At 38.7% G+C, this 25,484-nt stretch overlaps 1 protein-coding gene across 6 annotated transcripts in view; it reads left to right on the forward strand.

Moving 5' to 3' along the window:
- GALNT13 (polypeptide N-acetylgalactosaminyltransferase 13) overlaps positions 1–25,484 on the forward strand; it is a 360,457-nt gene that overhangs the window by 196,587 nt on the left and 138,386 nt on the right. For all 6 annotated transcript variants that reach the window (XM_048869442.2, XM_075117832.1, XM_048869440.2 and 3 more), the window contains one exon: positions 13,197–13,377. In XM_048869442.2, the coding sequence (XP_048725399.1) occupies positions 13,197–13,377 (181 nt within the window). The remainder of the gene's footprint in view (positions 1–13,196; positions 13,378–25,484) is intronic.

Genomic DNA, 25,484 nt, shown 5'->3' on the forward strand with positions numbered 1-25,484 from the left:
ACCTGGAAAAATTGCTTGCCCCTCATCTTGCAGCATCTAGCTCCTTAAAGCTCTAATCCTAGACATTTGATAAAAGCTTTTTTTGTCTCCTGTTACCTCTCAAGAAAAGTGTAATATTCAATTCAGGACAGCACATACACATATATTTAGCTTTAAGCACATACTTAAGAACCAGTTTCAATAAAGATAGACTTAGTGTGTGCTTACCTGAATCAGGGCCCTATATTTTAAAAACTTGCTCCTAGGGGTTTAATGTCTTAAAAATGGTGGTCTCCATCCTCTGCTGATTCTACCTTGCCTTGCCTTTCCCAGCTCCTTGGCAGGCAGTTGGGGTATTCCTGTGGTATTTACCCAGACAGAGGTCAAGAACTCCGAGGATTTAGCTGCTTTGAACCATAGTGCACTAGTCAATAACTCTTTCCCTAACAGATGTCCCTAGGGAAATATAACCCTATTTAAACTGAGAATTGTTTTAAAGAACATGACTACCTATCAGGTGAAATCCTGGCCGCACTGACTTCAATGGGGCCAGGGCAAAACTCCCATTGACTTCAATAGGGCCAGGATTTCACCCTGTGTGTTTAGGTTTGTGATGTGAGTTGGCTGGTCTTAGAATATTCCATTCTCTGGAGAGCAGAGCATCAGTTTATAGCATTTTTTCCCCCTTTTAATACTTTCTTTAGACATATACCATCAAATCCTGAGGTCCTTGCTCAATTTGTATTTTGCTCCCATTCAGGGAAGTTAATAGGAATTGGTCTAAGTAAAGACCTCAGCATTTGGCCCATGGTATATAAATTGTGGGACTATTTCATTAGACACTAAATTCCAAATTCAGATTAAAAATGCCACTCCAGAATATTTGAAATGGTCAAAGGCAGTAACGCAAGTGCTAGTTTTAAAAGATGCACTGGTAGTAAGGAGAAGAGGGAGCTTCGCAAACAGAGCTATATTCCTTACTCATTAAAACTGGGCAAAATAAGCTTATGAATTTTCTGATGAACTCTCCAGGCATCACATTAGGAAAAGCTATTTCATGTCTTACTTCAGAAGACATTTAAACTTCAAGAAAAATCACCAGTTTGAAAAGTAAGAACAAACTAATGAGAGCAAGGTATCAAGAATAGAAATAAAATAATATGTTTTCAATGCAATGAGATTACCATGGAAATGGAAAGCATTAATACTATGCTATTTCTCGGTATTCAGAGCCTTTACATTTTAAAAGAAGGCAAAGTGTGACCTAATTAAAACAAAGTTTTTAGACCTCAAGCAGGAATTGATTAATAAAATACCAATGGGAACAAATTAAAAACTAAAGCTGGTGAAAACATTTCTAGTTTCAGTTTTTTTCTATGACGTTTTCTGTACTTTTTGACCAGCTCTGTTCAAAACTAGTGATGTAGCTACCATGGTACGGGTACCAGCAGGTGAGGCCTTGTCTAATGGTACCAAGGTTTACAGTATTTATTTTATGCAAGTGTTTTTTTTTCTGGAAGATGCCAGACTGATAGTTATGGTGGCTTGAATCAGTATTTAGTCACAAAATGAGCACAGTATGGTAAGAGACAACAAAACCTTCGCTTATGTTAGCTCAGTAATGTGCCTCTCTCTATCTGTTCTGGAGGGATTACCTTTTATGGTGAGAGCGAAGTTTAGTCTCCTCACCTGTGAAATGCTTGGCCTGTCTGTGAAGACAACTAGCCAGGGATAGTGGTGAATGTTTGTTCATTTTCTTAAAAGAATATTTCATAATCTGAAGCTTTTGTGTCATCTAGCAGTAATATGTGTTGGCACATTGTGTCTCTCAAATCTGTGGTGGACTTTCCCTCTAGAGAATTCCACCAGGATGTAGTTTTGTCGAGGAAGTTTTCAGAATTCTATATAGGTTCTCCTCTTGCAAGCTTCTGATTATAGACTCCTCATGTTATTGTTTGAGGAATTTATGCTGAATGTAAAACTATATTCTGGGTATCTCAAGACCTACAGGTGCCTGCCATTGAGTTATTTTTGGTCTGTGAATAGTTACCAACACATAATAAGCAGTAGGCTTGAATAATGTTAATGATGACACTCTTGCTATCAGAATCTAAGAAATTAAAAATTGTGAATGGAATCCCCACTTAAAGCTGAAAACAGATGCACAACCTAATGAAAAGGTGGAGCGTCAATCCAAAGTTAGAATTTTCTGGCTTTTACCAGTTGGTGTCATACTATTTAATTATGTTGTTATTTTTGGAATACATGTCCCAGAGCTTAGTTTTAGCTAGCATCTAAAAGTTAATGGTAAGTGGTTCAAAACCTACCACCAAACAATCCCTTTTTATCCTATTGCCCCATGATGGACATTCTGTGGCATCACTCTTATGAATAAATTTAAGGGATAAATCTTCACTAGCCCTGTATATCCCTTTTATACTCCTATATTGCCACATTGGAGGGGAAGCAAGCTCCATAGAATTTTTTTTATGAAGAACAATAATTGGATGATTACAAAGAGGTGAGCATGGTATGTTCAAACAATAGGACGTTTTCAGAAATGCTGAGCACTTGAACTAAATAGGATCTGGGGATACTCATTACCTTTGAAAATCAGATTACAATGTCTGTCCATCTCTCTGACAAAAGGGACTGAAAACAATGGGCTTCAAAAGGATCAGGCCCCAAATCAGAGTTACATATATATATTTAACAGGTTTCAGAGTAGCAGCCGTGTTAGTCTGTATTCGCAAAAAGAAAAGGAGTACTTGTGGCACCTTAGAGACTAACACATTTATTTGAGCATAAGCTTTCATAAGCTACAGCTCACTTCATCGGATGCATAAGAGAATTTGTCTCCACAAAGACAGGGAGGAAAATGAAAGGCTTAAGAAAGGAGAAGTCAGATCTAAGATCATAACAGAACAGTCACTTTGGGGGCAGGTGTTTTAGAGGCTGTTTACCCAAAGGTAAACATTTATAAGTTAAATAATAAAAATCATTTCAGCTCTTCTGGAGTCATGAAAGGTTAGAAATATACAATTTTCTGGATATGAAAAAAATAAAATTCTGGCTACCTTTTTGTTTTCATAGGTATAACTCAAAAAGAGTTACACTCTGAGGGCCAGATACTCAACTGGGGTAAATCAACATAGCTTCAGTGAAAGAATTTAAGTATTGAGTAGTCCAAACGAAGTCAAACACTCCATTCAGGAAAGCATGTAAGCACATGCTTAAAATGGGTTGAAATTTTGGGGAAATGTGCGTGAAATTTTTTTTCCAAAACGTTTATCCCCTTTTCTCTCTCTCTCTTTCTCTCTCGTCAAAAAATTGAAACTTAGAAATTTTTTGACCTGCTTTACCAATAATCAAGACAAGTTTGAAAAATAAAGTGGTTTTTTTCCTTTTGAAGTTAAGAATGGATAAGATTTGTAAGTCTTGGGACTACCTCAACTCATATACACTTAGAAAGGTGTATGCTAGTACATATGAAGGTATGGTCATTCATTCTGCAACACTAGGAGAGTTAACACTAGTTAACCTTGTGCTGACTCATGCCTGTTAATTCTTCAAATGCAAAATATGATAATAATAGGTGCCCATTGACACCTACCAACTGTTACCTGTCAGTTACAGAACTGGGAATCTGTTGGTCTGTTCTTTCATAAAGCGCATCCATTCCCTTTTGCGTAGAAGAGTTTTTACACTCAAGATAATTTTGTCACTGTGCATATTATCCTGTTATGCTTCATCTTTGTAAGCGCCGATTGATGCAGCATGTAATACATTTTGGAAATAGATGGCAAACTTCGAAGGCTTGTCAACGTTTTTCACTTTCTCCAGCCCCAGTTCAGCTCCACCGGTGCTAGCATCAGTGGAAGCACTAATACGGCGCATTCAGGCGTCTTTATCATTGCCTCATCTAACCGTGGTCTGAGTTGCACTGGTGCAAAATGAGCAAAAAATGCAGAGTCCTAGTGCAAATGTACTTTTGGGACTCCTGGTTTGATAGACGCTTGACATGATTTTCTTGTTACTTCACTATTTTCCTGCAGCCTCAAGGGGGTTAATACTCTTTTGTGTGTGCGTCTTTTTCTCCTGAATGAACATCCTTCATAATTTACCAATGGTAATCTCTTACTGCCATCCATTGTTTCCCTTTCTGCCATAGACTTGGAGAATTCTTACAGTTCATTTGACTTATTCATGCTTGTACCAATTGGTTATAACGTCGTGGCTATGTTGGAATCCCTCCTCTAGAAAAAGAGTCCCTACGGCCATGTTTGAGGTGGCCAAGCTGATTTCTTTTTTAGATCTGAATGAACAAAAGGTTGCCACAATGTACAGATGAAGGAGTCAAGATGTTAGAAAACTATTTGAAGAGAGAGACAAATTTTATTAATTCAATAATGCACTCCATAGTATGCAGACTGTACTCTAATAAAAACACTTCTCAGATGAAAGGAGCACTTATATTTTGGGGTTGTTTTTTTTAGTTTGTTCGTTACTGTGCACTTGAGACATCATTAAGGTAATGGTTGTATCATTCTATGAGAGCAAGCATGCACTACATTGCTTTTCTTGGCATAGAGATTTCAATCTCAAAGGTGCCTTGGCAAAACAGTTTCCTTAATGTTTCTTTGTCAGAAAATGATCCCATAGAGCCTAAAATGGAAACAAGACCACTTGAAAGTTAATTATTCTGAAGGGTAGGATGTGGGCATATTCCCTTAGCAGACTTTTTGTTACCAAAGACTGGCTTTAGCTCCCGTTGAAGCTCAACATGTATTAATTATCAGCAAAACTTCAAAAACAAAATTGTGGTGGATAAGAACATTTTTCAAAAGCTGTAGGAAATCAAAGATAGACTAATTATTGTTCTGTCCCAAGAGAGTCAAAGATATGTGTGTGTGTACCAACCAGAAGCATGATGAACATGATAGTAAAGCAGGAAGTTTGCTGCAGGAGCCTGTGTTATCCTCGGAAAACTTCAAAACCAAACATTTAATTGAGAAAAGTCTTGTGAGTAGGAGTCAGCCACAACTGGCATTGTTAACATCTCTCAGATCTTCTAATACCTCTCTCTCTTTTCATCCAATGTTCGAGTTGAGAGGGAAAGGGTACCCTGAGGGTCCTTCACTTCCCAAATCACAAGAACAAACTGTGCATTCTTGGTGTCATTTCTGACTAAGAAGGCACCACCCTAGGAATGCAAACACAAAAGGATCAGGATCACTAAATATCTCCTCTAATGGTTATTTATAAAAGTTTTGCAGACTACAATTGTCTTTTGGGCTGATGTCTACAACTGCTTTCTTGAGTCCCATTGCCTGTCCACCCACTTCCTGGTGAAGATGGCATCATCTATAAGCACAAATATTAAATGGATTAATTGGACTATATGGCTTCTTTCTCACTCAATACTTTGTCCACAGTAAATCTAGACTAGATATTACAGCTAATTTGTAAGCTGATTTCTCTGTTATTCAACTGGCTTCAAGAAGGTGCATCAGTATTCAATAACCTGCTTTTATCCTGATGGATGAGGAACTGGGATTAGTGTTTTCATCACTTCAGAAAAGGCTTAGGAGTGTAATCAGTAGACATTAATATTTAGTATATTGAATTACCCAGCTGGAGTTATTTGCACTGCACAGAGATCCTTGAGCTGTGGAGTGAATGTGTGCAAATGGAATGGTTCCACAAAGTTTTCATTTCCACAAAAATAGAGATTGGAGCCATCCTATTTCCCTTATTACTTGCAGTAACAATACAAGGCTTAGCTCAGATAATACAGATTAATGATACATAATGAAATGTGTAGGTATTCTGTTGGGAAAACAGTCACACAACTCCACATAAAATATTCCACAAGATAATGGTAATGCAAGTTACTAAATATGACTTTTGTATTTTCAAATAAATCAATATAATCGTTTAGCTGTGCTACTGATCTTTGGTACTTTCTCTTTAATGATTTTATTTGTAGCAAGTCATAGAACAATGGCAATTTGGCAAAATATGATGCAATATCTCCTTTCACACAGAATAAAGAACTTTAGTCTAACAAAAGAAAATATCCCTAAATCTATCCCTCTGTCTCTCTGCTGTAGTGTACAGTTTATGCCTACAGCTTTACCCACCTGTCTCCTGTATAGCTTTCTGATACTGATTTAACAAAGCAGTATACACATCACGAGTTGTCACATTCATCTTTCACTAAATGCCTTGGGCTGTAAAACAACATGCTATAGTTACAAGAGGATTGCATACAGTGAAGGCTTGGGAGTTGCTAATTTTTCACTTTGCTCACTGCACCATATAAAAATAAAGTGGAACATTTAGCCATTCAGGAGTAAATAGTCCAGTGGTGTAAAAGATTTTTTAACCAGTTAGGTGAGTGTAATTAAGCACCTAAATAGTGTAACTGGCCGAAGTGCATAATTGAGACCTTTCTTAAAAAGTTCTAAGCAATTTAGTAAGGATGAAACCACCAGTGTTTTGAAGACACTTAATAGAGTTTTATAGGAATTACTCTAAAGCCTGTTAGGATCTTATTCTATATTACATTCTTTCTTTGGATTTTTTAAAAATCCATTCTAGGGAATTTCTATAGCAAGGATTTATTTCCCTTAAATTCTACAGGATGTTTCAAATATTTTTCATTTTTTATTCAGTTCTGTAGGGTTTTTTTTTTCATAAGGGAATGCCCAGAGCCCCCTCATAGTGGAAAAGGAGCCTTAAATAGCAGGAGGTGGGCTTTTCTGAGGTGAGTGGAGCATTAAATAGGGAGTTTAAGCCAGAAAACGGGTTGTCCTTTAGAAAAATGGAGCGTGTCAAGGCTAAAGAAAATTAAACTCATACTGTGTTGAGAATAAGATATTCTTTAATCTTGTTTTTGTGCCTAGTATTGTGTGTGCCTAGAGATTTGTACAGACACCTTTTTTATTATTGTAGAAATCCAAATAAATCAATGAGGGGAAAGCATGTTTAATTCAGTTGTGTTACTTGGGTAATACCTCTCTCACATTATAGCAGTCATCAAAATCACTATGCAACAGCCACACAGCACTGCAGAATAGAGCCTTTTCCAGAAAAACAGTAAGGGGGTCTGCATAACCAAAACCCACCCCATTTACTATATGCCTAACTATGGCAAACACTGAAAAACACATGACCACTGTTCAGATGCCCAAGGACATGTCTGACAGCTGTACCGTGTTCAGGCTCTTTTATATGTTGCTTCTTAGCTTGCACCACTTTACTGGATTTTGCTTTCCTGATACAACCATTGACTAATGTGGGTAATGCTTATCCCAATGTGCAGAAAGGATTATTAATTCCAGATCCTTAATCTGACTTTATCTGAGTCTTTATTTTTGCACCTGAAAAATTGCAGTGATTACACAGGTGATTTAAATGTTTAAATACACTATTTTAGGCACAGTCACTGATTTAGCTGTCGAAAAGACCTAAGCCGCACTATATAATTATGGACAAAATAATGTGAGCCAGTGTAACTCGTAGTCAGGCTGGAAAAGTTGCATGCATGCTTACTTTTCAGAAGTAAAACTAAAGTAGATGGTGACACTGAAAATTATTTTAAGTGTTTGTGTAATTTTGATTCTCTAATTACCTGTCAAACAGTCATTCTAAAAAACTAGCCCAAAGGGTTTTTCAATATTCCATAAGTGTTCAACTCTGCTGACTAATTTTAGGAGCACAGTTTGTACCCAGAACGCACTGAACATGTGCTTACATGCTTTAATATACATCCCTGAACTCAGGACTCCCACTTATTTTTGCTCTTTCCTTTGGGCATGCAATAAGGTTTGTGCACCTAAGCTCTATTCTAAAAGTAAATTTGTGCACCGCTATCTATACTTCATCCTCAGATTCATTTTTGTGAAAAGTTAGCTGGAAGTATCAAAAGGACATTGAAATAGCTAATTTCATTATTACAGCATATTTTAATTATTATTATTAATGGCTATTTTCAAATAAATTTTCTACATATTTCCTTATCAAAGCAGCTGTTTCTTGTGTTGATTATAGTCATTTTCATGTGATGGAAAACATGTCTTTTTGTACTGTGATTTCAATGCCTGTGTGTAAACTGTGATTGATGAATGATCTAATTGAACCATCAATACATGCTCTGATAAACATGTTCAAGTAAAAAAAAAAGTATTAATTTCCCTTTCTAAAATCCTGTGAAACAGATTACTGATGCATGTAAAATGTTTTCATTATCCGGATCTCTTGAAATCTTAACCTAAAATGCGTTTTTCACCATGAAAAGAGAAATTAAGCATGCAGAAGAGTTGTGACTTCAAGAATTACCAACAATTAAGACGTGTTATTTCTAATAACCTCCGTTGTTTTCAGTCATATGATTCTGTTTTAAAAGGTTGGAAATTAGAATGGTCAATTCGTAAAGCAGCTGTATCAACAGATGAGTATTTGGCAGTAAGAAGCTGACTGTGCCTTGCTTGCCCCAGTGTGATCTACCAGACATCAAATATCTACTGAATTTTTATTAAATTGTCAAGTTTAAGTATCCATGGTAACTGTTGGAGAATTCTATAGCAGCCTAAACTATGATTATACTGTCAGACCTGGATATTCTACCTGCAGTGCAATAGTCAGTACAAAGACCAATAGTATCATTGTTGTTCTCAGCAACTATAAGGGTAGTTTAAAAAATGGAATCAAATCATGTGACTTTTTAAATAGATCAGAGTAATTTATGCTATAAAGGACAAATGGTTGTAGGAGATATTTCACTTCTGGGCATCCATAGATTGGTTGCTGGTGTGTATATTGCAAACACAGGGACCTGAATGTAAGTGATCTTGCTTTGACTTGGTATTGACAAGACAGAAATGAAGCTTTGTGGAAGGAGAAAACACGAAGTGGTGGGATAAGTCAGGATCTCCATCATTTATCAGCAAGATGTGCACATCTTTTATCAAATTGGTTTGTATTCTGGGATGCTTTGGTCCCGTGCTGTTTTCACTTAGCAGCTTTGGCCCAAAATGTCTTTTATCATCTATGCAACTGCAGTCATTCCTAATATGGGCATTACCACTGTCGTTCACACGTTTGTCACCTTCAGGATGAAACACTATAGTGCTATATTGTAGACCACAAGAGGCTTCAGGCAGTGTGGAATCTAGCTGTCTGCCTCTCAAGAGGAGGTGAGGCAGCGATGAGCATATAACAGTAGACAAAGTTTTTTGCATTGGATTCTTATTTGCTTCCCAGTACCGTTCCTGGTGTTTGTGATTATCTTTAAACATCTGAAAGGTCACTTCTTACACTAGCACGCAGGTGAGTTTGGCTTAGATGTTCTTTGACACCAGCAGCAGGGATGTCTCAGTTGAGGACTCTTGATTTTGGACTTTACTCCCCTCCTAGCCTTAAACTGTACTGTTTATAGCATCTTGCCATTACAAAACATGACTAACAAAAACAGGATGCAAGCAGACATTACAATTAATGGACAAGCTATAGAGGTGTGAATTTAATTATCTGGGATCATATTTATACAACCGAGGCAGCAGTTCCAAAGAAATCAGAAGACCACCTGGGCTGACCTTCCTTAAGAAAGTGTGGAAAAACCATGACATCTCAAAATGTACAAAGGTGTGACTGGTGAAAAGGCTAACTTTTTCCATAGCAATTTGTGGATGTGCATAGTGGGAAGTTAATGCTGCTGATAAGAAGAAAACTGAAGCTTTTGAAATGTTTTGGTGAAGACTCTTGTATATCTCTTGGATGGGAAAAAAAAGAATGAATGCCTATATTAGAAATGTTGTTGGAGAGAAGCAAACCCTGATGTCGGAAATCAACAGATACAAACATAAAAACTTTGGTCACATTAGGCACAGAGATGGAAATAACCTTGAGAAAATTGTTATGGAAGGAATGGTGAAGGGCCTTCATAGTAGGGGATGAGTAGCAAGTGGGTGGATGGATGGATGGATGGATGGTATGCGGCAGATCAGTGAAAGGTCACTGCTAAGTGTTCAAAATTAGTGATGGCTCATGAAGGCTTCTGAAAATTCTGCTATGATGTCACCAATATTCAAACATGAATAAATGGATTAACTTATTGATCCAGTCAATTCTCACTGTTAATACAATAGTCAGTTCTCGTATAAAAGATTCTGGGATAATAGTACTTCCCTACCTCACAACGATGTTGGGGGGATAAATATACTTTAAAAGATTGTGTGGAACTTAGATACTACAGTAATGGAGGCAAGGCATTAATAGGATTGATAACAACAACAAATTCAAGAATAGACTCTCTCCTATTACATTTTTACATGCCCTCACTTGAAGGAAGCTGTAGAATACAAATTCCAGCACTCCCAGAAAAAAAATTGAATTAAAGGCCTGCTATACAGTAAGTTAAAAGGAATTGTAGCTAGTCAGCAAAATATAATTGCTGTATTGTGAAGCAGAGTTCAATTGCTAGTCATATAATTGCACATGAATACCATATTTGTTTCCAACTCAAAGGTGTGTTCATGTGCAGTTATATGACTAACCAGTGATCAAAACAAAATATTAACAGGTTGCTTGTCACCCCAGTTTTGGTCATGTCTACACAGATTCCATATAGTTTAAATACTACATTTTTAATAGTAGTCAATTTCCCTATGAATGCTTAAAAGCAGTTTACAAAAAAAAAAAAAAAAAAAGACTGAAAGGTTAAAATGCTGTTCTTCACAATGGAATCTAGACACCTCTGTAGTCCTGTAACAAGTTTACTGGAGAGGAGGTTGTATCAGGAGCAATGAAAAGTTAGGAGTATAAATTTAAAACAAATATTTTGGGAATTTCCTGGTGGACAGTATAATCAGCAGGGGGAGGAATGGAAAATCTGATACTAGAGAAGTATCTCAGTGTTGTTGCTTAATGAGAGGCATAATGTTGAAATACATGAAATATATTGTTTTGGTGATGGTTTGTAAATATATACAGTAATGTAAATTTAATTCCCTTTCTTAAAAAAGTTCGCAACTGTTCTGTAGTATGTCAGCTTGAAGTTTCATCTATACTGACTAATTGTCACTGAATATAAAACACAAGATGTTAAACGCAAGAATGTTTTGTTGTTGTCATTGTTAATCCCACCAGAATACATTCATTAGCATACTAATGAAATTATACAAAAGAGTTTAGCTTTAATTAAATAAGAGCTATATTGTTACTATGGCAACAACATTTCTATTCATACAGTTCATTCTTAAATGTTATGTCTATTTCAAGGAGTACTAAATACAAAAATGTAACAGTTTTCTTGTCAAAGATGCCAGAAAGTTTTTGTATTTTTTTTTTTTTTTTTTTTTTTAGTGATCAGGAAGTGCTGTAAATTGACTTCATAAACTATACTGTCAGTGGACATAGAAGGTGGATGGGTTCGACGGTGGCCGCTCTCTTTGCTTACAGCAAAAAAGGGAATGAATGTCAATTAAGTATGAGCCCCAAAGAAACTACATAATATAGGTAACATAGAGAAGGGAGTAGTTCTGAGGGATATGATTAAGTGCATTGTGAGGTGAAAAACTGAAAAGTATACGTGTAGTAACCACCTCACCGATTTATGCAGAGGTAACTAGTAGATAGAGTGAAATGTCTACATTGGAATGGTGACCCCACTAAACTCGCGCCATTTCTGGAATCATGTCAGTCCAGATTATTCAGCGGCAGTAGCACTACATACTGAAGGTTGCCGATAAGTTTCTGTTGATACATCCTTACCCTTCATTTCCCCCCACTCCGTGCTTCTGTGAATAACAGTTTCAAAATTGGTCGGCAAGGTCTGTGACCCGCGTGGAATATTTTTTTTACCAAATTACAGGGCTACTGGATGCTGAAACGTAGGAGTGAATTCTGAGTCCCCAGAAAGAGATGTTAAAGACTTCTGAATTTTTCCAGTGCTTTTTTTACTATTCGGTAGCCAAAAAAGACAAGAAGTAGAAAGGGGAAAAATCTGATTTGTTGGACTGTTCTCATTGAGGTCTATTGCACAGAATCAAATATTAGGTTATTAGATTCTAATATTAAAAAGTTAACATTTTAAATAGGAACATACATGAGTCATTGAGAGCTGATGCCCTAATTTTGGCTCATTGGCAGCTCCAGAGACATTGCTGGGAAGCAGAAGGAGACAGACAGGAAGAATTTATTATCTCCCCAAGTCGCCTGCATGGAGACTGGGGAGGAACAGCAAGATTACAGGCAAGAGCATATAATACGCTAACCTATGTATAGTCCTGGAACTTTAAAATTACTTTGGTCCTGCAGGTGGATCTTGTTTTGTGAGAACTTGCTGCTGTTCAGTGTAATTACGTCTGCAGGTCTGATGGACTATTGAAAGCCTGAGGCCAAAATTTGCCCTCAGTTATACCAGTGCAATCCCACTGAAATAAGTGGAATTACACTGATGTAACTGAATGTAGAATTTGGCTCCAGGACTTAAGTAAACCAGTAATTTCCATTGCATGGAGATTATCAGATTTTCTTTTGTGTGTATAGGTTTCTTCTTGCTAGTCTATGGTAGCAAAGCTGCCTATCTCACCACAGATAGGGACTGGTTTTGGAGCCAAAGAGCATACATTTGGGCCTAGTGCTTCATGTATGTAGCAGGATGATGGCCATGGTGACTGTGTATATGCATATCTATACCTATAATATTACAGTCAAGGACCATTGTACCATCTTCTAAATAGCCAAAAAAACACGATGCCAGTAAAAATTACCAATGCTCTTTTCTATTGTTATAAAACGCTATGAATTGCAGAATGAAATTCTTGGAAACTCAAAATCATTACAAAGAAAAGAACAACTGACATCCTGAATTGAATATTAGTGCATAGCATAATTACACCATTTATAGTGTAGGGTGCTCGAAAAAGTGTGTGTGTGTGTGTGTCTAAAATGATAGGGCTGAGTCTACAAGTCAGGTAAGCTTGCACAAGATGACAGAAGTCTATGGTCTTGCACGTACTTTATCATTAGTGAAATTTGACCTGTATAATTACATTAAAAATTGACGTGTAAATCTCTATACACTTCTGGGATGAAAAAACAAAATAAGGAGTCATCTGTCAAATGTTTTCTTAGAGCTGGCTGCTTCTTGGAACAGAATTTTTGCAGGATACTTTTCATACACAGTTTTAAAATATTTTGCCTAATTTCAGATTTGGCAGTGTGGAGGCTCCCTGGAGATTGTAACATGCTCTCATGTTGGACATGTGTTCCGTAAGGCAACACCTTACACTTTTCCTGGTGGCACCGGACATGTAATCAACAAGAACAACAGGAGACTAGCAGAGGTCTGGATGGATGAGTTTAAAGACTTCTTCTATATAATATCCCCAGGTAAGAAACCATTTTGTGATCATTTTATGAAATGTGGATCTATCTGAAAAATGAATATGCATATATATGTATGTGAGTGAGAGGCGTGGGAGAGTATAGTTAGAGTTCTTTCTGCATCTCCTTCTCAAGTGTCAAATCCTTCTATATTCTTTTTTTAAAGAAAAAATATTGCCTATTTAAGTCTAGAAAAAATTGAAGGTCTTAAGAAGTCTTGTTTGAGATAATTTCTAGCATGTTATTTTCAAACCAGTGGGAAAGTTCTTTGGCTCTATTAACTCTAAGAAAAAGAGGATGTAGTCAGATCAGTCTTGCATTCTGGTGATCCCTTGGAAGTAGTTGCAACTGGTGCAAGTTAGAGCAGCTCTAGAACTGTTCTGCATTGCTCACTGGACTATAGCAGTACTCAGTGGCCTGGCAATCAGGGAGCCAAAATATTAAAAAGTGAAAACATGAGTCTAATTCCTCCATTTGATGTACATGCATAGCTCCCATTAATATTTCTCTCTTCTATGCATGTCAAGGAAAAGACTCATGTTTTCACTTAGTCCAGAGTAAGAACTTCAAGAAAATCATGAAATGAAGGAATGATTCTAAGATAATGCATATCTTACTATAACTTATCATACAGAAATTGAAATGCCTGTACAACAGATATGAGTAATGTATGTAAACTATTGTATTTTAAACATGTTCTTGTATTTATGATTTTTATATTTCAGTAACATGTAAAAATAATTGCACAAATGTTTGTAAGTACATTTACAATCAACTGACAGGGATCACAGAGTATACAGATAGTAAATATGCAGTATTTTTTTCCCTTATGAACAAAACATGCAACATTTTTCAATAAGAGTCACTTAATTATTGGTTCAAAAATATATAAAATAGCAAAAATAAGAATATAAGGACATAAGTACTAAAGCGTGTCAAAAATGTCATTTAAGACATCAGCTGAAGAGTTGGTGTTTATAGCACCTGGAAGGTATAGTATCTTCAGTGTTACTGCATTTATTAAGGGCTAGACTGTGATGTTAAAATCAAGCCTCAAGCAAGGAGCGCAGCTCTGTTGAGAAGCCCAGAGGGAGACTGTTACACAGTCTCCTTTCTGGTCTCACCACTGCCATGGGGAAGGAGTGCATTGTGACAAGTCTATGTCCAACACAGCATATTCTCCCTGACACACTGGTGTAGCAAAGCTGTCAGGTGCACAGTATGTGATGGGGGAATGAATGTCGAGCCTCTGCCCTGTCCTTCCCCTTCTCATCCCAAGAAGATTTGGGTTGGAGGGGAAGTGCTTTTAGAGTAGATCAGGATAAGGCTTTCCTGTCCCACATCACTTTTCAGGATTTCAGAAATGTTCCCATTCCACATCAGGCTGAAACAGCAACTTTTCAAAGTGTTTTGTGAAAAACGAGAGAGAGAGAGAGAGAGAGAGACCCAATCCACAGTAGCCAGGTCATCAGGACACTCACCTGGGATGCTGTTCTCCCACATCCCAGGTGAGTGCCCTGACCTCTAGACTTTTGGATCTTCTGGGATGGGTCTTTGTCTCTTTTTCAGTATGACCAGAAATTTCGTCCTGGACCTGAGAAACCTTTCCTGACAAAAGTTTTGTCAAAACAGGTATGTTCCAGTGAAAAGCTTAGGTTTTGATGAATCAGCAATTTTTTGACCAAAAAATAATAATTCAAGACCATTTCAGGTGCTACTGACCTTGGTACCAGTAATGACGCTGGAGGACCCCATCCTCAGCCACCTTTAAGACAGGGCTTTTCTGTACTCTGTCTGTGCAAGTGCATGAGCAATCATGCCTTCTTCCATCATAGTGCTTTTTGATTTATTTATATTTTTAAAGGAGGAAACTTTGACCTGATAGACCCCGTTCTCTGCTCCCCTACTGAGTTCCATAATGAAGTTATCCTAGGAAATTTCTTCTTCCTATCATGCAGCCCTGTTGTTATGGAATATCAGACATACTAAATGTATGATTGGTCAATATAATGTGTCCTTTATTGAGATGAGTTGTATCTAGGCAGATTAGAACCCTTGCTTTGGTGTGCATAAAAGATGTACCTGTGAAGTCCCATAAGTTTTTTTTTCTTTCCCCTGTGATTTTAAAATGTATTTCATATTTTTGTTTTCCCTTTTATTCCATTTTCAGTTTCTTTTATGAAAATATTAAATTACCATAGCTTTTTATAAAACATATAACAACCCTGTAGCCTCTTAAAGCTTGTGGCGGTTTTCGGCATATTGGCTGTCTCAGCTTAAACCTAGTGGTTCAAAAAGGAACTAGTTTTTACAGAACTGCCAACCTTTCAGATGGAAAACTCTTCCCTCCCTCCCCCCTCATCAAAGACAATAATTGAAAACTTTAAATTGTGGCTGTGATCAGAAAAAATAAGTGTTTACCAGCAAGTCAATGTTTCAGATAAAGAGGTTTTTTCCCCTCTTTTATTTCAAATAGTTTCTTGATTGGTAGTAGCCAGTCTCCTGAAAGCTGCCACAGGCTTTATGAACTAAAGTATTAGTGAGCTTAAACCTGTGTTTTCATTTTTTGGCTGAAACCCCCCCCCCTAAAAATAAGGGTAGTTAAAATCTATTTTATAATACATTTTTAAGATTTTTTTTGTATAAAATCTAATGCCAGTGTAAGGTGGTTTACATTTTAGACAAGCTTGGTTTTATGGTTTTATTAATACCTTAAAATCACAGATTCCAAATCATATCTGTTTAAAGCCAGAACCTCACATCTGGAAGCCCATTATATTTTGCAGCTTTTAGAAATCATTGTTTAAAATGTTGAAAGAATTGGCTAGTCATAAACTGAAGGTGCTGTTCCTATGTTTTATCATGAATCTCTCAGTAGTCTCCCCACTCTCGTGTTGATAACGTACCTTGAGTCTACAGCAACAGAATCCCCGGGATAAAATTTACACAATAGTTCATGAAGAATTTGATTCCAAAATCCTATCATCAGTGGGAGTTTTGTGTCTAATCCTCTGCACCATGTATTAGACTGTTAACCAAATCCATTCATTTTAAAAGCCTAATTGGTGCCACACACGCTTTCACTGCCTGAATATTCCAGGACTTCAGGAGTTCAGTCAAAAAGAACATAAGAATGGCCATACTAGGTCAGACTAGTGGTCCATCTAGCCCAGTATCCTGTCTTCCGACAATGGCCAATGCCAAGTGGTTCAAAGGAATTGATCACAATAGGGCAATCAAGTAATCCAGCCCCCCATTGTCCAGTCTCAGTATCTGTCAGTCAGAGACTAAGGGACACCTGGAGCCTGGGGTTGCATCCCCGATCATCTTGGCTAATAGCCACTGATTGACCTATCTTCTATGAACTTATCTAAATCTTTTTTTTAATCCAGTTATAGTGTTGGCCTTCACACATTCCCTGGCAATGAGTTCCACGGGTTGACTGTGCATTCTGTGAAGAAATATTTCCTTATGTTTGTTTTAAACCAGCTGCCTATTAATGGATGACCCATGGTTCTTGTGTTCTGTGAAGATGTAAATAACACTTCTTTATGCACTTTCTCCACACCATTCATGATTTTATAGACCACTATGATCCTCGTTTGAGTAGTTTTCCAAAGGATGTGCTGGCACAGTGGATCCTGTATTCAATTTCTGTGTCAATGTTGCCTGTTTTTGAGAGGTGGCTGCCAAGGTATGCAAAATGGTCCACAGGTAGTTTGTGCAGGTGAGGGCTGGTAGAGTACCTTGGTTTTCCCAATGTTGAGAGAGAGACCTAGGCTGTGATAGGCATCTGCAAGAAGATTTAGGGTACTTTGCAGGCCAGCCTCTTCTGTGTGCAAGAATGACATACTCATCTCTATACTGAAGGTCAGTGATGCTAATTCTTGTGATCTTAGATTTTGTTTGGAGACATCAAAGATTGAGAAGTTGGCCATCCATATGATACTCAATCCCGATTCCATCAGGAAGGCGGTCGCAAATGAGAATCAGGATCACGGCAAGGTAAATGGAGAAGTGTGTTGGAGCAATGACATGGCCCTGCTTGACACCAGTGCGAATGATGAATGGTTCGGTCTCTGAGCCATTGCACAGAATGCTGGCAGTCATCCCATCACGGAGTAGTCCGATGATGGAAATGAATTTCTGTGGACAGCCAAACCTACATAGCACCTTCCAGAGGGCATCACGATTGGTAGTCAAAGGCCTTGGTTAGGTCGATGAATGTTATGAACAGTTCCTGGTGTTGCTTTCTGCACTTCTCCTGAATCTGTTGTGCTGCGAAGATCACGTCGGTTGTGCCTTGGGGTGGCCTGAAGCCACACTGGTTTGGGGAGGAGTCCCTTAGCAAGGGGGAGGAGGCGGTTTAGTAGGATATGGGCAAGAATCTTTCCAGTGATGGAGAGGAGAGTAATACCTCTGTTGGTCGCACACAAAGATATATCCCCTTTCTTTAATGTAACAATGTTTGGGTTCTTAAAGTCAGGTAGAATTTCTTCGCAGGTCCAGATTTTGGCGAGGAGTTGGCAAAGTTTGTGCTGGAGCATTGTTCCACCAACTTTAAAAACCTCAGCTGGGATGCTGTCTGGGTCTGGTGTCTTGTGATTTTTTTTTGTTTGAGTGCTGGCATGCTGGACTTCCTCAAAAGATGGGGCATCAGCAAGGTGTTCCATTGCTGAGAATTGTGGAATAAACTCAATGGTGTCTTCAGAGACCATGGATTTGTGGTTTAGTAGACTCTCAAAGTGCTCCTTCCAGAGTTGTTTAATGGATGCATTGTACCTGAGGAGGGTGGAGGCATCCTGAGAATGTAAGGGGATTGGGCCTTTGGAGCTTGGCCCATACATAGCTTTGGTTGCTTGAAAGAAGCTTCTCATGTCATCCTGGTCTACGAAACCCTGGAACTCAGAGGCCTTCTCTTGCCATCACTTGTTTTTGATGTCATGTAGCTTCCTTTGGACTTTGGCTTTAAGCAGGTGATAGGCCTCATGTTTTCATTTGTTAGAGGAATCAATTTGCCAGTTACAAAATGTATTTCTTTTCTGTTGAATTAATGCTAGGATTTCCTCAAACCAGTCTTGGTGCTGATGAGTGGAATATCCTTTGATTTCAGCACATGCATTGTGAATGGTGTTTAAGTTGATCCCAGCGCTCTTGAATGTCAATGATTTTGTCAGGCAGGTTAGAGAGTTTCTGTCAGATGTTGCTGGAATGTCTTGCAGCTGGCTTGGTCTTGAAGTGCTTTGACATTATATCGCTTTTGCTTAGTCTTTGGGTGTTTGTGGTGTGGTGGAGCAAGCTGCTGTACCTGACAAAAATGATTAGGGGACTGGAACACATGACCTGTGAGGAGAGGCTGAGGGAAATGGGATTGTTTAGTCTATGGAAGAGAAGAATGAGGAGGGATTTGATAGCTGCTTTCAACTACCTGAAAGGGGGTTCCAAAGAGGATGGATCTAGACTGTTCTCAGTGGTAGCAGATGACAGAACAAGGAGTAATGGTCTTAAGTTGCAGTGGGGGAGGTTTAGGTTGGATATTAGGAAAAACTTTTTCACTAGGAGAGTGGTGAAACACTGGAATGCGTTACCTAAGGAGGTGGTGGTGGAATCTCCTTCCTTAGAAGTTTTTAAGGTCAGGCTTGACAAAGCCGTGGCTGGGATGATTTAGTTGGGGATTGGTCCTGCTTTGAGCAGGGGGTTGGACTAGATGACCTCCTCAGGTCCCTTCCAACCCTGATATTCTATGACTGATCTTACTAATTGATGGTCTGGCCAACAGCGATCGGTACCTCTCAGACCTTGTGTTATATGATGTCAGTATAGTCTCTGGCTCTGACTATAACATAGTCAGGGAGGTGCCAGTGTTTGGACAGAGGATGTTTCCAAGTGGTCTTAAATGTATTACTCTGCCTAAAGATGGTATTTGTGATGAGGAGGTCATACTGAGGAAGAGAATACCATTGGGGTTTACCTTTCTCACCCCTTATTTGCTTATTGTGCCACTTTAGAGTTGGGAATCCCGTCCGACTCTGGCACTGAAATCTCCCAGGAGGATGAATTTGTCTGCCTTAAGTGTGGTTGTGAGGACTGCATCAAGAGTTCTACAAAACTTCTCCTTATTGTCTTCCTCGTCATCGAGTGTTGGGGCATATGCGCTGATGACTGTGGCATATTGGTTGTTGCTAAACTTGAGCCGAAAAGTCATGAGATGCTAGTTGATCCTCCCGGGAAGCTCCAAAAGCTGACTGGCAATCTTATTTTTGATGGCAAATCCAATCGCGTGAATGTATCTCTCTTCGGGTGGCTGTCCTTTACAAAAGAAGGTGTAGCCACCTCCATCCTCTTTTAATTGGCTCTCATCGGCCTTGCGGGTCTCACTAAGAGCTGTAATGCCAATGTTGAGTCTTGTCAGTTCTCTGGCAATTATGTCAGTTCTTCTTTCTGGACATTCGCTGTGCTAAGAGTCCATAAGGGTGTGGACAGTCCAGGTGGCAAAATTCATTGTCTTGTATCTTTTGTTTCAGCTGCAGAGTTGAGTGATCGCACTGGATACGGCCATCCAGTCAGAGGAGTGAGAGACAGCCTGTGTTTGGAGCACCTTTTCTAACCCCCTCCCCCTGAAAAGTCCTGCTCAGTCACAGCCACTGCTGTCGAAATGCACTTCTGTCTCAACCAAGCACAAAATGACCATGACTTGTCTGTCGCCATAGGACTTTGTGTGGGTGTGAACCCTTTGGCAGAGGCCTGTGCATGAAATCTTTTAACGTGGGGAAACCGGTGCGCAGGCAGTGACCACAGAAAACTTGACAGGAGGAAAACACTGATCCAGTGGCAAGGAGATCCAAGGGCCTCCTTCCTGCTGCAGCCTTCACAGCTGCAGGGTACTATTAGGTCCTCTATATGTGCCTGTTCTGCTGTTGGGGTCTTTTGAATTTTGGACCACGGTTAGTCAGGAGCCTCGCCTCAGACCTGCTCACCAAGGGGGACCCTATCAGGAGTATAAACACTCCAGACGAGGATCTTTAGCCCACGGAAGCCTCTCCACCGCAACAAGGTTGCGGTCCATCAGAGAGTACCACTATCATCTCTCCCCCCTTTGTCATCTCTTTTCCAAGCTGAATAGTCCCAGTCTGTTTAATTTCTCCTACTCTGTACCTTTTTCCATTTCTAATCTATCTCTTTTTGAGATGGGCTGACCAGAACTGCGTGAAATATTCAAGGTGTGGGCATACCATAGATTTATATAGTGGTATTATGATATTTACTGTCTTATCATCTCTCTCTTTCCTCATGGTTTCTAATATTCTGATAGCTTTTTTGACTGCTGCTGCACATATAGCAGATGTTTTCAGAGAACTGGTCACAATGATTCCAAGATCTCTTTCTTGAGAGGAAATAGCTAATTTAGACCCCATCATTTTGTATGTAAAGTTGGGATTATGTTTTCCAATATGCATTTATCTCTGGCAGGTTGGGCGGCACGGCCGCAGGCTGCTAGCCCCGGAGCTGCAGCTGCTTCGGAGGCTGGGGAAGAACAGCATGGCCAGAAACGGAGAGACTCTGGCCCGGCCTCTTCGCTTCTAGCTCTGCTGCCTCTCCTTGCCCCCCCCCCGTTGGGGGGAGGGGTTGTGTCCCACCTCTCCCTCTCTATACCTGTTCATAAGCCGACCGCCTTCTCTGATGCTTCCCTTTCTTACTAAAACAATTCAGCTTATGAACGAGTGTATACGATAGTTCCTCATTTTTCTGTAGTTCCTCTTTCTGAAATTAAATGCTACTGTGGTGGACTTCTTTGGTATTTCCCCTCCAACAAGGATGTTAAATTTAATTATATTATGGTTGCTATTACTGAGTGGTTCAGCTATATTTACCTCTTGGACCAGATCCTGTTCTCCACTTAGGACTAAATCAAGAATTACCACTTGTGGGTTCCAAGACTAGCTGCTACAAGAAGCAGTCATTAATGGTGTCCAGAAACTTTATTTCTGAATCCTGTCCTGAGGTCACATATACCCAGTCAATATGGGGATAGTTGAAATCCCCCATTATTACTGAGTTTTCTATTTTTATAGACCCTCTAATCTCCCTGAATGTTTCACCATCCTGGTTAGGTGGCAGGTATAATATTCCTACTACTGTACTCATATAACATAGCATCTCTATGGATAGAAATTCCATGGTACAATTTGATTCATTTAAGATTTTTACTGTATTTGACTCCATGCTTTTCACATATAGTGCTACCCTCCCACCAGCACAACCTATTCTGACCTTCCTATATATTTTGTATCCTAGTATTACCATGTCCCATTGATGGTCATTCCACCAAGTTTCTGTGATGCCTATTATATCAATATCCTCATTTAATACCAGGTACTCAAATTCACCCATCTTAGTATTTAGACTTCTAGCCTTTGTATACAAGCACTTCTAAAATTTGTCACTTTTTAGTTGTCTGCCATCATATGATGTAATTGAATGGGGACTCTTTTTCATTTGACTGTTTCTCTTCAGTTCCTACCTGTATTTTATCAACTTCTATCCTCTTTACTAAGATACAGAGAATCCTGGTTAATGGATCCTTCCCATGGGATGACTCTGTCCAAACCATGTGCTCCTCCACACCTGTTGGCTTTCCCCCAGCCTCTAGTTTGCTGGCATGTAAAATTAAAAAGGTCGTAATCTGGTTCTGTTTTGGTTTAGGGGAGCCCATCCATCCTATATAGGCTCCTCCTTTTTCCAAAAGGTTTCCCAGTTCATAATAAACCTAAAGTTGTCCTTCCTACACTAGCATCTCATCCATGCACTGAAACCCTGCGGTTCTGCCTGTCTAATTGGCTTTGTATATGGAACTGGAAGCATTTCAGAGAATGCTACCATGGAGGTCTTGGACGTTAATCTCTTACCTAGCAGCCTAAATTTGGCCTCCAGGAACTCTGAGCATGCCCCAGGTGGCTCTCATGATATCTGAAGACACTTGATTTGTGGTTGAGTTAACATGAGTATCCTATGACTGCCATGGCATGCATGTGCAAAAAAGGGGTATGCTGAGTGAGAGAGAATAGTCTCAACCCCTTAATTTTTTTAAATTTCATTTTAAACATCCTAAAAGATACTTATTCACCCTGCCACCCAGTAAAAATATCATCCAAAATATTTTTTAGAAAGCAACAAAATTCCCCACCAATCAACATCAACATATTTGCAACAGACTAGCTATGGTTTTTCTGTATTTGTTATTTTATGTTTGTTTTTCTGATCAAAAATGGAAGAGGATGTAATGGATTGAGAACAATAAAGATGCTGTGCTAGGGAAAGGACTCTTTGATATGATTTACCAGTGCATTTGACCAAATTAAGGTAGTTTTTTAAAAAAAATCACCTATTGTATCATGGTATATTTTCTAAAAGAATGGATAATTCCAAGTTCTCTTTTCACATACAGTTTGATAATACAAAGATCCCATTGCAAGGGCCACCTGAGCTTGTTACAATAAATGGTTTTAATAATATCAATTAAGAATACAGTTTGGTTTATAGGGGTATGAAACAAGGAAATAATAATACCTTGATCCTAGGTGTCTGACATTCTAGCTGCTTTTGCATTACATCTTACCAGCAGGTGCTCAAGGCTGACTGGGGTTAGTTGTTTAATGCATTTCGGTGAAATAATGCACTGAAAATGTATTAGAAAATCACATTAACCTTCGTTTTATTCTAAAATACTTTAGAAAGTACATTCTGAAGTGGATACATTATTGGTAAAAAGCTTCATTATGTAAGTGTTTGGGATAGTGATATAGACAATGGAATAGTTAAATTATTCTATTTTTCAAAAAGGGCCTGGAATGAAATTGCAGCCTAGCAATGGTGATAGTCATTCCTAGTACTAAAGACAAGTCTGTCAGCATTTCAGTTATGAAGACTAGCCAACCTGTGCCATTTTTATTTTACTCCTAGAAGCAACCCCCTCTTCACTGATCCTGGCTAGCAGAGTGCAGCGGCACTTGGATATTTTGGGAAGAGGGTTTAATTCCATATCTGCCAGAGCTAGTGTAGGATCTCTTCATGCCATCATACTGTTTCATGCCTTGATGATTTCCTTTGTCCCCCATTCTGTTTTATTTTCTACTTGTCTTCCCTTGCCTCTCTGCTTAGTGTGGGGATTTCAATATTTAGGGCATCTTGATTACAGTAGACTCCCACACTGGGTTTTATTTTGTATACCTTCTTACATAATTCTCCCACTGAATTTAACTGAACTGGGTGATAGGGGAATGTAGTAATTTGAGCCTCCCTCCCAAGGAGGTCACTAGTATAAACAAATTAATTAAAAAAGCGGAATGGAAAAGTAGATCCAAATTTTGCCTGTTTTTCACAAATTCAGCTTGTTCTCTGTTTGCTCCCCAAACCTGTATGTGCCCTATTTCCAAACTCTTCCCACTCTGTGACCTCTGTTAATCATGTGGCCAATTGTCAGACTCCCAAAATAATGTTCATGTGGAATCAAAGATAGTTAATAGAACAATTAAACCTTACTGACTAAAATGAATATTTTCTGGCCAGTCTTAATAGGGCTGGCCCAAAGTGTCTACACTATGTGGTGCTTTCTCAGTCTGCACCTCATCGATCCAGCCTTTTGTCTACAAATGCAATGGAAAATGGGACTAATACCCCGAAGGTGGTAGTTTGATAGTTTAGTATCACATAAAAACCAAGAGTATTATTTGCCTTAGATGTTTTTATATGAGAAGACAAAATATAATGTTTTAAAAAATGGATGCAGCCCTTTAGAAAGTAGATGTATTAAAAACGTGGGTGTTGGTAATGTCAAATGACTGTGTAACCTTGCAGTTGCTTCAGTGTTTCATTCTGGTAAGTTTTAATAGCCAAGTGCCCCACTTTAGGAAGCAAGGGATAAAATCAATAGATTTTCTGAGATCTGCTGCCAGAAGTATGTATTTCAAGGGGTGAGCAAGAGGCAAACATATTTTTCACTGGGAATTGTCTCAAATACTCAGGAGACCCCAAAGCATGAAGCAGCATACAATTGGGATGCTAATTAGATTTAGAATCTCTTTCTGCAAAAGAACTACACTATTTTTTCACAACATGTATTTTAAAAGTGCCTAATTCGTTCCCTCAGAGCATGTGTTTGAAAAGTACCTCATGCACTGTATATCCTAATTTATCTCTATAGATTTTTTTTTCCCAGTCTTGTGAAACCTCTGTGGAGTTAGGTGTTTGGGATATAAGGTTTGCTTTTGAATGTTGATATGATTAGTACAGTAGGAAGTATTGGTATACGGAATTAGACACCTTACCCCATTATGCAACAGAATTATTCATAAGGATATCTTAATGCTGGGTCCTGTGGTGATATATTTAGTGTATGGATCTTTTCACAATATATTGAGTAGATAGATGATATCCTGCCTTAGGCAGGATGGGGGAACATTAATGAGCCTCCATTGTTGTGAATTGTTTAACAATCCCATTATTTAGCTAAATAGAAAATGGCTTATTTGAAAGTTTTGACACACACAGCCATTGAGTGATGCTCTTGTAGTGGAGCACCTGTCCTTTAAGAGCTTAAATGAATGAATGTTTTAGAGCTTCCTCACAGGAACTTCTATCTTGGACAAGGAGAAAAACAAAAGAGATTCTTCTGGTGTCATGTTTGGATCCTTTTGTGACAACGCTTACAATCCTGCAGAATACAGCATGTAGGGTGAGAAGTTATTTTCACCACCCAAATCCATACTTAGTCACATAAATATACATCACCAGATTTTCAGAAGTGATAAGCACTCACTAATTCTATTGAAATAACTGAGATTTGCAGGAATCCCATGCCCTTGCAAGCCAAGTGACTTGTACTTTGATGCCCAAAGATAGGTATAAATAAGAGTTTGTCTTCAGTGCATAATGCTGTTCCGTGTACTGTCTCTTAGCTTGATGCCCAGGGGCTGGATTGCCCTTTTCTGCAGTAAACTCTTCAGGAGGGGCTAAAAGGAGTGGCAACTATGTGGTGTCCAACATCATTTCATTATGTGAGGGGGAGTTATTTCCCCCTTCACAAAATGGACTATGGGGCCTGGGAAATCCCAGAA

Source organism: Caretta caretta, chromosome 11 (genome assembly GCF_965140235.1).
Source record: "Caretta caretta isolate rCarCar2 chromosome 11, rCarCar1.hap1, whole genome shotgun sequence".
Lineage (NCBI taxonomy): Eukaryota > Metazoa > Chordata > Testudines > Cheloniidae > Caretta > Caretta caretta.